Here is a 16,002-nt window from a genome sequence, read left to right on the forward strand (position 1 = left end):
CAGCCGGGGTGGGGTGGGGGGGAGAAAAACTGTGGGGTGCATGGGTTCCCCCCCTCCACACCCGTGGGGCGGGGACGCGCATGCGCACTGGAGCCGGGGGTCCGGGGCGTTGCCACGCAGGGCTCCCACCATAGCAACCGCTTCCTCCTCCGGGCACGGCGGACCGTGACGTCGGCAGCGTTTCCGCCCGGCTCGCGCCCTCGCCGCTTCCCTTCCTGCTGCCGGAGCCCGCGCCGCGCCCAGCATCCGAGGGGAGAAGCCGCTGCTCCCGCACCGCGCTCCGCCACCCGCCGTGCCCCGCCGACGCCATGGTAGGGAGCCGGGAGCTGCCCCGGGGGGGAGCGGGCCGTTACGCTTCCCCTCCCCCCTCTGCCTCCTCTTCCTCCTCCCCCGCATTCATCCCCGGGGAAAGGGGGGGATGGGGGGCGGGAGGTACCGCCGGCCGCATCCCGGCCTGCGCCGCCGCTGTGCCCGGCGGCATCGCGCCCCTCTTTTCCTTCTCCTTCCCTCCCCTCGGTCCTTTCCGCTCGCCTTTGAACTTGAGGCGGCGGATCCGTTCTCCTCCCTTTTTGCCCCCCCCCCCGCCCCCATCCCGCCATGAGGCGGCGGAAGGTTACTCCCCCCCCTCCTTGAAGCGATGGAACTGTCCTCTCCCCTTCGTCCTCCCCCCCCCGGGAGGCGATGGTACGTTCCGCGCCGCACATAGGCGCTAGGGGCAGGCGCGTCCATTTCGCCCCTGGGGGGGGGGGGGGGAAGCGGTGAGGAGAGCGAGGCGGGAAGAGCCGGGGGGGGGCAGCGGCCCCTCCCCGTGCCGCAGGGCGCGGCCGGGGGGGGGAGGGGCGGCATCCCCCCACCCCACCCGAGGGGCTGCGTGGGGAGTGGGAACCCCCCCCCCACACACACACCCCACACACCCCCCTCTTCACGGGGGGCTGCCCCGCTCGGGAGGAAACGCGGCCTCAGCCGCATCCGCCCCCGACGAGCGGCCCAGGGCGGGAGCCATCTTCCCCAAAACCGAGGGGTTTTCGGGCCTGGCCTAGAAAAAAAGGCGACGGCTCTTCGGTCGAGGGTGGGGGGGGGGAGAACCCGTCCTACCGCCAGCCCGGGGGCCCCAGTTCCAACGTTCCCCGGTGCGCAGTCGCCGGGGACCGGGCCGGCCTTGCATCAGGCCCGGCTGGAGTCAGCAGTCCTGGGAGCAGACAAAAGGGAGGGGGGGGATGGGATGGGATCGGGGAGGGGGGGGAGCAAAACCCGCGGGAGGAAGACGGTAATCGTAACAAACACGTTTTTGCAGCGACTGCTCGAGGAAGCTTGAATTCTGAAGGTGCTTGCCGCAAGGGCTTGGGAGATTTTTGTCTTGCTTCTTCGCACAGGGAAGGTCTAATGCTGGAAAGGGAGGGAATACGGAAATGTATTCACCGTAACACGCCGATTTGCCCGTTTTCTCTGGCTTTCTGAAAAGCGCCAGGGGACTCCTTTCACAAATGGGGCGGAATAGACCGAACGGCTATCATGCTTCATGGTGGTTCGTTTTCAGTTGGTTTGCCTACACTAAAAGTTAGCATCCCCGTTTAACTCGGGCTACTGCAACTGACAAATTCACTTGAATTACTAGCTCACACAGTTTTAACTGCTGTCCCGTTTTTGCTTGAGTCATGCACAAGCACTTGTCCAGCAACAAACGCTTGTGTGTTTTGATGCACTTGCCTAGGTTATTTGCCGTTAGTAGAGGGGTTACATCTTGAGGCCTCCCTGCGGTATTTACCATTAGTTTCTTAAGCATGTGGTATATCCAGTAAATAAACTTTTAGTCTGTATAGACCTGGCAGACAGGATGTGCTACTAATCTCCCTGCTTCCTATAACACCCAAGTTGAAGCATCTATGGCTGGTCTGCAGTGTGGAGCAGAGCTAATGGGAGTTGCAGATGAAGCTGCTAAAAGTCTGACGAGACTTGCAGCTCTTGTTTAAAATAGGCTTGTCTGAACAAGCTAGCTACCACCTCTGCAGTACGCAAACCTAGTTTAGAATGACTACTCAGTGTGTCAGGCTTCACCTTGCTTCAGAACCAGAGAATTCCCCAGTCAGTCAAAACTAGTATTTCTCATAATGATCTCCTTTTTGGAACAGGGTCTGGGTTGGCTTTTTTAAGATGCTTTCCAGTTGCTGCAAATCAACTTGCTTTTGGGCAAAGAGTGTAGGCCTTCTGGCAAAGCACAGTAATGCCAGCAGGAGGGCATCATTTGGTATCAAAAGAGCATTGGATTTTCTGCTTTTGTGTCTTGCCACAAGGTTCAGTTTCTTTGCTACTGGATTAAATGAATCCATGGTCTTTGGAGGACCGTGCAAATTATTTTTCTTGGTTGTTAGTCAATACTATTTCCAAATCTGTGTAATTACAAGGTACATATGCCTCATATACTAGATGACAGCCTCATGACAATTGGTAGTGTGGGTGTCTGGCGTGTTCCTACTTGCCTTGTCAGAACATCGCTATCAAGAGGCTCCTGCTGGGAGCAAGGGCTGACCTAAGCGATCTCATGTGGGAGAGCCTGCGGACAGCCAGAACTTACATGTAGAGCTGTTCAGAGCCTTTCGCTTGCCTGACTGTTCAGCATTCACAGCGATCTGCAGGACGGATACTTCAGTAACAAGTATCTGGGATGTCCAGAGCAGGCCTTCAAAGCCTGTTTTTAAGGGTGAAGTTTAAGCTTTAGGTTGCCATAGGCGCCTGGAGGGCCACAAGAAAATTCTTACAGACACTTGGGCTCACAATAGCTGATTTCTGTGCTGGATGTGTTTCTAAGAGGCTTTGCTTTCCTGTAAGATTTCTGCTGCATACCAGCTTACACCCACATTACCTTAAAAACATGTGTTTCAACACAGGAACGGGTACTACTCAAAACTTCTGTCCTGCTACTGGCTACCACAGTTCCTGTTTTTCAGCGGCATTGCTGGGATTGCCTTTTGTGGGTATTGCTTGTTATACCTACCTTGATAATTATATCAGGAGTGAACTTCATGGTAGCTTGGACAAGGTGATGATTTCCTCTTTGGCTGAAAGCTGAGGAAATGACCTCCAGGAATTCAGGGGAGACTTTTTTCCTCCTCCCCCCCCCCCCCAGTAATTGCTTTCTTACTCATCTCTCCTTGTCTAGTCGATAACCTTTCTTATTGGTAGCAGAAAAAAAAAAGCTGAATAGAGTTTTGATTCCTTCCCCCCCCAAAAGAGACCAACTAATGCAAAATAAAAAACTTGAGTCTACCTGGCAAGATCTGCCTACAAGTGATATGCAAATAACTATGTACTTCTTGCTGGTTTATGGTTTGCAAATAATGGCCTCTTGCACAACAGCAGTAAAAAGGCAGTTAGTTATGTTTCCTATCGTGCTTCAGATCTGAACTGAAGCTTCGGACTTCCACATGCATGGGCTGCCTGGTGTAAATGGAGGTGTCTGGCTGTAGGTAGTAGCAGAGGACATGGGCCTATTGGGACTTGGGAAGTCACTGGTGTTCCCACACTGGTGCTGGTCTTTGGGGTGAAGTTAAACTAGTCACTCCATGCATTGCCTTCTTTCCTACTCAGTAAAGTGTGGATGGTCATATCAGATAGGGGTTTTTGAGTGCTCAAATAACAGATTAAAAGCAAAGCAGTATTTAAGATCCTTATATTTTTAACCACCTACATTTTCAGTCCGCTTGTCGGCCATAGCTGATACCTTTTCAGAGGCCTGATTTGGTAAAATCTTCTCACAGTCTGTTAGCTGCAGCCAGGCTGTGTGACCCTCCCTTGCTGCTAGGTGCTCTCCCAACCAACTTGGCTTAGTTTTCCCTTGAAGGTCTCGGTGCTGATGGTGTCCCAGGGTATTGTGTGGCAATGTAAGGGACAGCTTTGTGAAGGCTGCTGTCCCAGAAGAGTTGGGTGGTAATAGGTTTAATTGAAAAAATATTTGTCGCAGAGATGTACTATGACACATTACTGAGTCAGATGGAAATGCCACATAATTACACAGGCAGTTCTGGTAGTGGTAGGGGATTTTGAAGGTAGATAGGAGGGATGGTATGCCAAGTATAGGGGAAACAAGGTGCTAGCTGAAGAAACTGAGAACCAGATGTGTGGCAGTAGTGTGACTAGCAAACATGGGAGCACAGTGTTCTCAAATCTGCCTTTGCAATTAAACAAGGCATACTTCAATAAGTTCTTGGTGTCAAATTCTGGAAAAATCGATGATGGTTTTCCAAGGAGCAAAAGTTTCCACTTGAGTAGCTGTGGGTAGTCCACGCTGGTGTATACAATGTGTGTGCGTGATTCCCAAACTAAACAGGTCGAGAACTGGTTCTTGAAATGTCTTTGTAGGTAACACATGCACAGGCACCACTATGGAGGGTTCTTAGGTTCTGATCACGGGGAAGAAAACCCACGCTGTAAAATTGTCAATACATAAAAACAAATTTAGTCCTTCAAACTTGTCTTGAGGCAAACTAAGTCATTAGTTAAAGTTGTCTTGGCTGTCTTACAGTTGAGGAGGGAACAAAGACTTTTCTTAGGTAAAATATTTTAAATATTTGAGGAAAATGCTGGAGTTCACAGCGCTTCCTAACAAAAGAGAAGGCAAATTTCATTGTGTCAGAGTTGCATTTCAGTGCATGCTTGCTACAAATCCAGTTTACCGGGCGTCTGGCATGTGTGTCACTCCTGAAATGGCTTTCTGTATATGGGGATTTTCTTGAGAAAGCTCTGGATTATTCTTTAGTCTTCCCCCATTTAGATTAAATTTCAGTTGTAGAGTACTTGGCGATGGAGGCAAAATGTTGGAAGCTATTAGTGGAGGCAGCTGGGGACGGCTCTTGCAGTTGGAAGCCTGCTAGACAGAAGGCTCTCTCTTTGGACTGCCCTGTGTAGGGACGGCATTCTGCTCTCACAAGACTTCTGCAGTGCTTTGCACTTAAGGCAGGAACGATGGCTTTGTGTAGGGAATAAGAGCTGCTGTGTTACTGCAGCGCATGCTGACAAGGCATTTAATGCAACCATTACCTCATGTGCCTACAGCAGTCTATATGAAAATACAATGGGGATACTGGTATAAGTGCCCCAGAATAATGTATGAGGCAACGCTGCCCACAAGACACGCTGCCTTTGCAATAGTTGCATGGAGGTACTGGGGGAGAACTCATTTTTGCTGATTCCCTCAGAGAAACTTACTCTGTCCATTCTCGCCTGAATGTCTCCCTGAATATGCTGTACTGGTGTCATTTGTCATTTTTCTGTCTGATGATTAGGTGGCTTGCCTCCTGGCTGCTGCCTTGTTTCAGTGAGGTTAACAGGCCCCACAGTTAAGGTTCTCGACACCTATAGAAACAGGCTGGCTACTTGAATGTAGTCTTTTCTCTGCAGCTGAGTCCTGAGAATGGTTTTAAGTTGGTGTTGCCTGTGTTACAGGGTTGATCTGTCCCCTGCAACAAAATGTCACCAGCTGATGGTCGTGTATCCCACAAGTACCTGCAACACGTACTGCTCAATGAACAGCTAGCCACCTGTGTACCAGTCCAGAGTTGGATAACTGCTTTCATACTGAAAAAGGAACAGAACCAGGCTAGCTGTTGTAGCCCTGCAGCGTTCAAGCCAGAATGCAGAAAATAATAATGAATGTGCTGTATTGAATCCTCTGAGCAGAGCAGTATTGGGCCAAAGAGAGAAAATCCAGACTAACAAATAAACGTTTATTCTGTCATTACTGATGGGGTGGAGGCTTCTCACCAGCTATTCTTCTGGACAAATCAGCAGAGACACGGTTAAAATGTCAATTGAGGACATGTATTTAGGAGTGTGCTCTTAACAGTCATGCTGTTGCTGCCCTACGCAGAATGGTTGCAACCACCTTACAACAAAAGCTGCCTTGGGTTTGGGGGGTTTTTTTATTATTTTTTAAGTATGTTTATGAAGGCAGTTGTGGCTGGTACAAGCCCAGGGTTGAAGAGGGAGTCCTACAGTTACAGAAGTAGATCCTCTCTTTGGAAGCAGTTAGTTGCACCGGGAGTTTATGGGTTCATTTCAGCCCATACTGTGACACAGCTATAGGTTTTCTCAGATGGAACAAATCTGCATTGTGCCTAGCAATATAGTGGCTGCTAATGTCAGCCTGTGTGATGAATCCAGGGGTTGAGGAGTAGCACCAGCTACTAACAGCCTTTTGGTTTGGAAAGCTAGAAAATCCAGTTCTTACTATTGTCCCTTCAGCTTCTGATCAGTGCCAGTTATCAGCTGCAGTTTAACAGTGAATTTTGAGTTTCTAGACTAAATACTCTCAACATTTGTGGAATCTGAACTGACTTGCCAGCAGTGCTCAGTTTCTTTATAAGGAAACAACTTGTCTCCCGACTTGGAGACATGTTTCTGGCTGTGCAGTAGCACAAGCATATGCTCTTTAACTGCACAGTTTGTATTAACCTGCAGCTCTGTTGCTGCTGCTTGCTTATGGCTCTCTGCTGAGCATTAACCTCTTCTTTCAAAGTTAACTTCTTGCCAACAGGAATTGGTGGGTGTGGGTGATTGAGAATTGACAAAGGCTGAGCTAGGTGACATGAACCGCTTTTATGCGATTAGTAGACTCATTCCCATGTTAGTTCAGGCTTTCTGAGGATTTTCTACTTAGAGTCTTGAGTTTTTTGTGACTAAAACCTGAGTCTTAACACCTGTTGTCAGCTACTGAAGTGCCATTAGTTAGAAGACAAACCTCAGGGGAAAAAACATTGTCATGAGTTCACTGTGGATTTGTCCTTAGTGAATGATGCAGTAGTTCTAGTCGCTGTACTGTTTGCTTTATTAGGGCGACCTTGTATTATTTAGAGTCTTCCCAGAGAGTTCTTGCCTACACCAACCGCAGGGACGGGAGGAGAAAGACCTTTATTCCTCATTAGTTCTCCATCACACTCTGACAAAGTGCAGTCTCTCCATATGGAGGAGGTGACATAGGAATGAGTCAGTTTGAGTCGATGTTTGCACTTTTGCTTGAATTTATCCTGGAATAGGCTTTCTCCGCTTACTTTCCTTGCCTTATTGGTGATATGCAGAAGGGTGGCTGCCTGCCAGGCAGCTGAGGCACAGTGACTTACTCCCTGTTCTTCTATCCCAAAGTGAGTGCAAGGGATTCTGGGTAGATTACCCCTAATAGACAAGCCATGCATTGCAAATCTTGAGGGAGGTCCCCTTGTATTTGAGTAAACCCCTAAAGAGCACTGTTCTTCACGCTAGAGAAAAGCTTCTGTCTCAGATTCACTGCTGTATGAGATTGCCCTGGTTTTGCATGACCAGCACTTGGGAGATCTAGGTGCCAGACTCCATGGTAATAGATTCTGCCAGCTGTGCCACCTTTCTTCACTGGGTTAACAAAGCTATGCCAGCTACTAGAAGTTACAGAAGGAGAGATGTTAGTAGAAAAAGGAGAATCTGGGCTCATCTGAGGTCCTGCGTGGTAGGCGTTGGTCAAGGCTTTAAAAAAAATACACGTTAAGTAGTTGTTCAATGAATAACCATCTCAAGGACAGCCTGTTTGAAAGCCAGCACTAAGCAGTTCTCCTTCACCACTGATACCCCAGGTTTTGCAGCTGAACTCTGCTGTTTCTCTAGAACACTACCACTCTGACAAGGTACAGTGTCCCCCATGAAATGAATCCATCAAGCACATGTTTTGGGGCTGAGCTTAAGGAAAAACAAAATGAAGAACAACCTTTAGTCCTTCTCAGTTGGTATATCTCACCTCATGGTTTACCTGACTGTTAGTACTGCTGACTGTGCTTATAACAGTGATGTGTGGCAGTTTACACAGAGGGAGGAGGGCAGTTTTCCTTCTGAGATATGAATTGCCGTATCTGAGGATATGTCATTTGAATTTGGTAGGCCAAAAACCGACAGGGGGAGAAGCAGCATTAGAAAGGAATCTCACTGTTTACACTGCATGCAGCATTTTGAACAGATAGATGAGTGTTGGACAGGCTTCAATTCAGTCTTCACTGCTCTGGCCATGATGTCCTTCCAGCAGTGTCCGCTGGCCAGTATGGCTTCCCATATTTGCAATATTCGCTATTGCACAGCTGCTTTTAAGCTCTCCAACTTTGCTGCACTCTGAGAACAAAAGTCAGATACAAATGCTTCCACCCTGCCACCTCTTTTTTTTTTTTTTTTTTGTCTCATTCCCAAAAAAGCAGCAGACTGAAAATGCAGTTCAGCCTCTTGTCATTCTTGCTAGGTCTTGTCCTCTTTATTCTGTGCAGCTGCCTTTAACATTAGGTTGGTAATGCTGCATCTGCACCTCCTATTACAGCTAGTGCAGGGCGATACCACTAAGTAACTAGAATTTCCCATCAGACTTAAAGGGGAAAACAAAAAAAAAAGTTGAAAAGGCAGGCAGCTTGCTTTAAAAAGTGATGGAGGAGCTACTGGGAAGTGTTAGACTTGCGAGTTCTCCCTTTAAAACACTGCATTCAGAGCAACTCCTGAAAGTTAGCTTGTTCAGCTAAAAACCATACCACTACAGTCCCAGTACCCCACTACATGTCTCTTGATCTCTAAACCAAATCCATGTGACAAGCATGGAATTTGGCCATGTTTTACGTCTGCTCCTAAAGCTGCTAGCAAGCATGGTAGAAATGGCTAGGAAACTTTGAACAGAAGATCCTCGTGGACTTGATTGTCTAGCCAGCCTGAAATGGGTAACAAAATTAAGCTGCTGTAATGCCAAAGGATCTGCCGCAACTGAATCTTGGAGGACAAGGGGTGGACATGCATGTAAAACTACCCCAAAACAGTGTTCTAATATAAGTAGGATTGTGCCTTCTTCAGAATAGTTTTGGTTTGGCAGCTGGCTGTGGGCAGCATCAAGACTCCAGATTCTTTACTTGGCCTGGAAAAAGAGGGCCTGCAGCCTTTTCTGACGAGACTCTCAGGCCGCTGGTGACTATTGCCAGTAGTGTTTGTCTTCTAGCCTCACGTTTCAGGCAGTGCAGTAATGTAGTTGTGAAAATTTGCGGCGGTAGCCCTAAGGGTCTTTGCTCTTGTCTTTGCAGGCATCTGGAGTACAAGTTGCCGATGAGGTATGCCGTATCTTCTACGACATGAAAGTGCGGAAGTGCTCTACGCCCGAGGAAATTAAGAAGAGGAAGAAGGCTGTCATTTTCTGCCTCAGTCCAGACAAAAAGTGCATTATTGTGGAAGAAGGCAAAGAGATTCTGGTGGGAGATGTCGGTGTGACAGTTACCGACCCTTTCAAGCACTTTGTGCAGATGCTTCCTGAGAAGGATTGCCGTTATGCCTTGTATGATGCAAGCTTTGAGACCAAGGAATCCAAAAAAGAAGAGCTGATGTTTTTCTTGTGGTAAGCTGTCTTCCCAACTCACTCATTCCTAATATGCAGTCCAAGCGCTGTGGGTGAGGTCTCCAAGTGTTTGTGTTGCCCAGGCTGGCAAGATGGCAGGCTTAAAGTGAGCCAGACAGCCTGATGCCTGTCGTCTGAGCCATGAGACGTTTCACTTGTTCGTAATCGGTAGGATACTGCTTCTGTCTGTGCTGGATAATAAATGTCACTAATTGCACTCTTTTTGGTGTGTCCCATTAGGGCACCAGAACAAGCACCTCTCAAAAGTAAGATGATCTACGCAAGCTCCAAGGATGCAATCAAAAAGAAGTTTCAAGGTACGTAATACAGCTAACGCTCCTAGCTGTGCTGTGTCCCTAAGATGCTTACGCAGCAAGGCTTAACCTTTGGCTAATTGGTTTGGTTTGGGGTTGGTTTTTTTTTGAGATACCAGTGAGACATGAGAACTTCACAGGTGAAATGCCCTGTGACAGACCTAAAATGAGCTCTGGCTAAAACTTACACTGTCTGACTTTGAATTTTAGAGGCACTAGAACTGTGCTCAGGACAAGAGCAGGCTTTGTGATCTGACACCATAGCTGTACTGTACAGAGCAGCACATCTGCACCATACAGGCTAGAAACCATTAGATTCATAACACGGAGCTGGATTTTGTGCAGAGCTGCCCCTGTGGCAGAGGACTTTCAGCCCTGTGTCTGTTGAAATACACAATCTCATAAGCTTACTGTGGTGTAATAGTAGTAATTAATTCACTTGATTTAGAGATGCGGTTGTGATTACTCATTTTAAAAGGCATTGCATCTCCAAGTGGAGAAGCAAAGTACTGTTCAGCCTGTTGGGCACCATTAACCAAGGAGTGAACACCTTGCTGCAGCATTCAGAAATTTCATGCTAAGTCAGTCATTACCATGGCTCGTAGCCACATAGCACTGCCTCCCCCCGCCCTTCAGTTCCTCATGCCTCGCTGGGCCAAAATCTTGCAGCGTGCAAGACTGACAGGATCATTGTGCAGCAGTGCCAGCCTTCACAGGACAACTCTCCAGTGGATTGGAACTATGCAGGGAGACTGTTCTGTGCTGCACATGTCAAAGTTGAAAAAAAGAAATCCTGAAGAAATTCTGCTTTTCTCCGCATAAGACAGGCTCCCCCGCCCTCAAAAAAAAAAGAAACCACTGTTGATTCCTTAGACCAGCAAAGTCTTTCTGGTCTCTACATCTCAGGTTCTCACTCTGATTCTTTCACCCACCTCTCCAGAGGGGGAGCTGAGTCAGCCATCTTAGTGTGCTTGCATGTAGCTCCCTCATCTGCCATATCCAGGGTAGCACTAGAAACAAGAGATTTGCTTGTAAGATAGTCTGCAATGAAAAGGCTAACAGTCTGAGCACTGATCTAGTGAAAACTTTCTCCTTGATATTTCTATGTTGATATTTGGCATGTAGCCAGGTGTCTCCTCTGACACATCAGGGGAAAACCATCCAAATTCCTAAGCTAAAGCAGGACTTACCTGCTTGAGTGACCGGATTGCCTCTTCTAATGTTACTACCAAGTATGTTTGATTACTAGCATGTTGAAATACTGCATTATTGAGTGTTTTGCCTCTTCTTTTAGGCATAAAGCATGAATGCCAAGCAAATGGGCCAGAGGACCTCAACCGAGCTTGCATTGCTGAGAAGCTAGGAGGCTCCCTAGTCGTAGCTTTTGAAGGAAGTCCCGTGTAGATGTCATACAGTGCCACAACTCTACAAGCATTCCATGTTTTAATATATCAGTTATGTAAAGCAACCATTCTAGGCAAGGGTTTCACTAACTGTAGGGAAGCTGTCTTGTAGAATAAAGTAGATTTTGGAGATGTAGCTTGTATGTACAAATGACCCTAAATAAATCGAATCTAAGGATTTATCTTGGTGTATTAATATTTGCATTGGTTGTCCAGCCCAAGACTGTCCCCAATGGATTAACACTAAAGGTCTCCAAAAATTTTGGTCCAATGCAGCAGTGTATCATGGGATGAAAGGGGGGGGAGGTGAGAACAATCTGGTTCCTGTTCTTACTTTTCTAAATTGTAACAAGCAAAATTCAGTCAGTCTTTTTGAGGCTACTGGCCAAATTGCCAAACTCAAAATCTTTTCCCCTGTAACTGTTTAATGCAAAACTTAAAACCTGTAGTTAAAGTTAGGCTAAAGCAGCCTGTTGGCACCAAAACTGGGTTAAATTCTTAGTGCTTGCAGTTGCAGAGCAGTACTAATAAGGCTAATTCTGAAGTTAAATAGAGATAAAATAGACACACTTTTCTGGAGAAATAGTCCTAATCCACTCTCTTGTAAACTCACGGTGCAGTAATAATATTTAAAGGTTCACTTGTTCTGTAGGTTCAATTTTCTTGTTATGAAGTGTCTTGAGGTCTCTTCCAGCCTGAGTGATTCTATAAAAATTGCTTTTCTGTTGATACAGTTTAATTTAGAACTACCTTAGTTTCTCTAATACACACTTGCTAGCGGATTGGATGCTTCTGAGGCTTTTACAAATGCAGATTCTTATATTGGAGCTCTCCAGTTGTGGGTAGTACAATGAGAAACAACCACATCTTAAAAAGTGGTGGTTTTCAGCCCCAGTCTTTGGTCACTTGGTCCATTTGTCCATAATTACTATTGATTTAACTTAGTAGAACCAATCAACCTGACTAATATGGCTTGATCTGGGCTTTTTGTCTGTTAGCTTCTTTAATTCTGTAGAAATGCATGGAAATATCACCTACTAGAAAGTTTGACCTGAAATGCCTTTTGTATGGGGGGTAGAGAACATTCCTGTGCCAGCTACAGAGATCTTAAAAGCTTCCATGTTTCACCAGTGGTTGATTAAAGCTGTTTCCTTTGTGTAATGTGTACATGGGAGTTGCATAGAGTTTTCCTGTATGTCTGTAGAGAAAAAGAAAAAAAAAAAAAAACAAAACCCTTAGCCTCCAGTGCGTTACTGTGATATGTTCTGTGCGTGCCAAATTCAAATAGCCTAAATAAATGGGGTTTCCCTCCCCTGGGTCAGTGACTGATTCCTCTCCAGCCTCCGGATTAGCCCTCCTGCAGCAGAGCCGGTGCTGCTGGCTGAGAACGCCGGAGCCCTGCGTAAGCGCCTTCCGCAGCTACTGCCCTGTGCTGTTCGTGGGGGAGAAAGGATCGGGGGGAGAAACAGGCTGGAAGGAGGAGCTGGTGGAGGCAGAGGGAGTTGTGGGGAAAGCTAGAGCCAGCCTGCTGCAGGCTCTAGCTCCCTAACAGTACCTGCTCTCTGCCTTTTAGGCTTCAGACCCAAATTTCCGTGGGTTGGGGAGCTTCCTGGGAAATATATTTGCAGTTCAAGCAAGAGAAGCCCAGTGCGTGTGGGTTATTTTGTGCTGCTTTCCCTGTAAGAACTGAGGGAGCTTTCTCTGGCCAGCCCGATGAAGCCCAGGCAGTTACAGGCAGCCCCTTCCTCTGCGAGCTCTTGCCAGCTGTGCAGGGACAGAAGGCTGTACTGTCCCCGCAGCCTCTCGGCAAAGCGGTGCACTCGTTTATCTGCGGGGCCAGGGACATAATGGTCCATTACCTAACTCAGCATGTGCCCTCTCTGGCCACGCTGCATGGTTAAAGCCTTTAATTAAAAGGCAGGCATTGACCACTTGCTCTAACTTGGCACCCGCACGGGTCACAGGGTTGGGAGCACAAGGTTTTCTGATGTAAAGAGATCCACCGGAGCGAAGCTTTCCGATTTGGAGAAAAGCAAACCGGCCTGGTTTCTGCTGGTGCTTTTTAGCCTGTGTTTCGGTCAGCTCTGAGCTCGCCCAAGTGGGTAATCGACCTCGTCAACAGCTCCTCCTTGCCCAGGTGTCTGCAGTACTGGTCTTCGTCCAAAGTCCAGGTTGAGATAAGGAAAGCAGAGTGACACAGCGGGAGTGGTGCTGCCTGACAAACAAAGGGAACTCCCAGCTGAGATCCAGCTGATAACTAATGCCTCCAGACTTCAGGCATCTTTGAAGAGAGATCCAGCCCACGTGACACCGTGGTGGACTTCTGCCTGGGATGTCCTTCCTTGGTTAGAAAATGGAGCAGGAGTCCCTGCAAAGGGGGAAGGATGTCAGACCTGGAAGGTAGGAGGGCATCTCCCACAATATGAAAGCTCTCGGGTCAGGGATTTGGGTACAAAATGCCTTAGTCCGAGGACTTTGAGGGATGGGAGGTCTGAGGTGGCGCTTCGGGCCTTGGCTAGGTGTGATCCCACAGCTTCAGCTGATCTAAGAGGCTTTGGCTGCTTTTAGGACCCTCACAGTAAGTCCCGAGGTGTTATACTGGCCTCTCTGGAACAGTACTCCTGCGCCCCAGGGCTGGCAGTAACTCTTAACCTTCGCAGCTATAATGCTTCAGGCTTGTCCACGTCGTGGAGTTAGTGGGCCAAACTTCACCACCTCCCTAGGCTGGTTGTCCTGCGGTTGGAGGGGATGAAAAGCACAGGAAGATGTTTCCTCTTCTGACTGTTTCAAGTCCTTTCAGTTAAGGTTTCTCCCAAATCACCCAGACCTTCTGAAAAGGCAAGGCAACCAGGGAGAGACAACATGAGGAACGCTTCTGTAACGGGACTGCATGAAGAGAAGAAAAAGGTGAAGGGGGTTCAGCTGGACACAGCTCAGAGCCACGCAAGCTCAGCAGGACCGCAGCCCAGGTACTGCACCTTGGCTGCTGCAAGAGCAGAGCTACTAGAAACCTTTTCAAGTCCACGTGCAGGCAAGGGTTTCCCAAAATCCGTTTTTTGTCCATTACACTGGGGAGAAGATGGGGATGGGAGATGGAGGCTGGTAATTCAGGCCTGAGCTTGAGCAGCAGGTGGTGTAAATGTAATTTAGCTGCTCCAGCAAAGGCAAACTTGAGTGTCTAAGCTGTGGCTTGATAAGCCCATGCTGAAAGGTAACTCCAGCCATGACTGAAATCAGCCAAAGGATCCAGCCTTCCTATCAAAAATCACTCCAGCCGGGTGATTGCTTGATCTTTATCAATAAAGTACCTGCCTGCAGCACCCGGGCGCCTGGCTGTCGATTGTACCTCCCCAGTCACAGGCTGACAAGTAACAAGCCAACAGCGTGGCTTACCTGGAGGAAAGGAGATGATAACCCTCGGCAAAGCCCACGTTGTGAAATCCCACCAGCTCCTGGGAGAGCAGGGACTGGCCGGTCCTCAGCCCTGCGTGCTGGCGGGCAAGGCTTGGGTTTCTCCTAGCCCCTCGGGATGTCTTTCCCTTTCCGCCAAGGTGCCGAGGGAAGAAAAAAAATCCCAGCGGTACCACTCCAGATATCAAAAATGAAGCTAAATGTCTTTTCCCCCAAAAGGATGTGGGGTTTTTCCAGCTTTGCTTAACAAGATCAGCTCCTCTCTTTCTTTCTAAAGCAGCCAGCTCGGTGATATGTCCTGGAAGGGCACCATGTCCTCCGACTCTGGGGACATCGAATTTACTCTTGGGCGACTTCTGGAGCCCCATCAGAGCCCCCTGCCCGGGATGCCGGCTGCTCTCCTTGCGTTGTGCTGGTTTTGGGGAAGGGCTTTGTTACTGCTCCTGTGTTAACGCCTGGGTATCTGCTCTGTTTTGCGCAAGAGCTGACAATAAAGGAAATCGTTGTTGCAAAAGCAAAAAAAAAAAAAACAAACTGAAAAACCGATGGATTGCACTCACTTCGCTGTACCTGCTGCTCTGGGGCTCTTCCTACCGGAGGGCTCTCAGGGGGGTGACAGCCACCCTGGTATGCTCAACAGGGGTTTTTTTTTGCAATCCTGGTAAAATTCCTCACTTTTGGGAATCTTTAAAAGCCAGAATGTGACAGGCCAGGTCTGCTGCTCTGCAGCAGGAGGTGATGGGGGGGGGAATCAGGGCTTGTAATGAGTGTGTGAGGTCTCAGCTTGGTCAGAGACAGGGGATGGACACACGCACCCCCTTGTGTGATTTGCACATCCCTTCTCCATCACAGCCCTAAAAGCCACAGTGCTGGGGGTGGGGACGGGACATGTGTCTGCCCAGTTCTGCCTGCGTGGATTCTCTGGTGTCTAATATAGAGGTTGAGCGCACACTGCCTTCCCCAGTAACAAAATGGAGGCAGGTCTGACCCTCATCCCTCTTCCTGGGCTTGACTTTTTGGACACCCTGGAGGGAATAAGTGCTTCAGGGGCCTTTTTTTCCCCCCCCTTAAATCCTGCTGATGTCAGCATCAGGCTCAGCAGCTTTATTGTGGGGAGACAGGCACTGAGCTGTCACGTGGCCTCTGCCATTTCCTAAGAAACCAGCTTAAAAAAAAAAAAAAAAAAAAGAAAAACAAAGAAAAAAAAGAGGAAGAAAAAGATTAAAAAAAAAAAAAGAGAGAACCAAAAAAAGGAAAAAAAATTAAAACGGAAAGCCACAAGAAGGGGAGAGCAGAGGGCTGGAGAGCCCGGCAGTGACCGAGCACGACCACCACACAACAAACACCCACAGGGACAAAATTCCCGGGGAGCACAGAGGTTAAAGCAAGCAGGAGGAACGGTCCCCGCTGGGCTGGCGTGGGTCACCCCACTGTGCCCCGTCCCCACGCTCGGTGGGACCCCATGGCAGTGACACCCTCCGCAGCGTGCGATGCTCCCTCGAGG

General features: G+C 48.3%; 1 protein-coding gene across 1 annotated transcript; it reads left to right on the forward strand.

Annotated features, from left to right (window-relative positions):
* Positions 1–144: 144 nt before the first annotated feature.
* DSTN (destrin, actin depolymerizing factor) lies at positions 145–11,269 on the forward strand. The gene is made up of 4 exons (XM_069799871.1): positions 145–311; positions 9,063–9,370; positions 9,611–9,687; positions 10,979–11,269. The coding sequence occupies exons 1-4, from the start codon at positions 309–311 to the stop codon at positions 11,086–11,088; spliced, it is 498 nt and encodes a 165-aa protein (XP_069655972.1). The 5' UTR covers positions 145–308; the 3' UTR covers positions 11,089–11,269.
* The last annotated feature ends 4,733 nt before the right edge of the window (positions 11,270–16,002 follow it).

This window comes from Haliaeetus albicilla, chromosome 13 (genome assembly GCF_947461875.1).
Source record: "Haliaeetus albicilla chromosome 13, bHalAlb1.1, whole genome shotgun sequence".
Classification (NCBI taxonomy): domain Eukaryota; kingdom Metazoa; phylum Chordata; class Aves; order Accipitriformes; family Accipitridae; genus Haliaeetus; species Haliaeetus albicilla.

Excerpts from the sequence above, each read along its gene's own strand:
- DSTN (XM_069799871.1), top strand. Across the intron at positions 9,371-9,610 it reads GAGCTGATGTTTTTCTTGTG|GGCACCAGAACAAGCACCTC; the intron begins GTAAGCTGTCTT and ends GTGTCCCATTAG. Across the intron at positions 9,688-10,978 it reads AATCAAAAAGAAGTTTCAAG|GCATAAAGCATGAATGCCAA; the intron begins GTACGTAATACA and ends CTCTTCTTTTAG.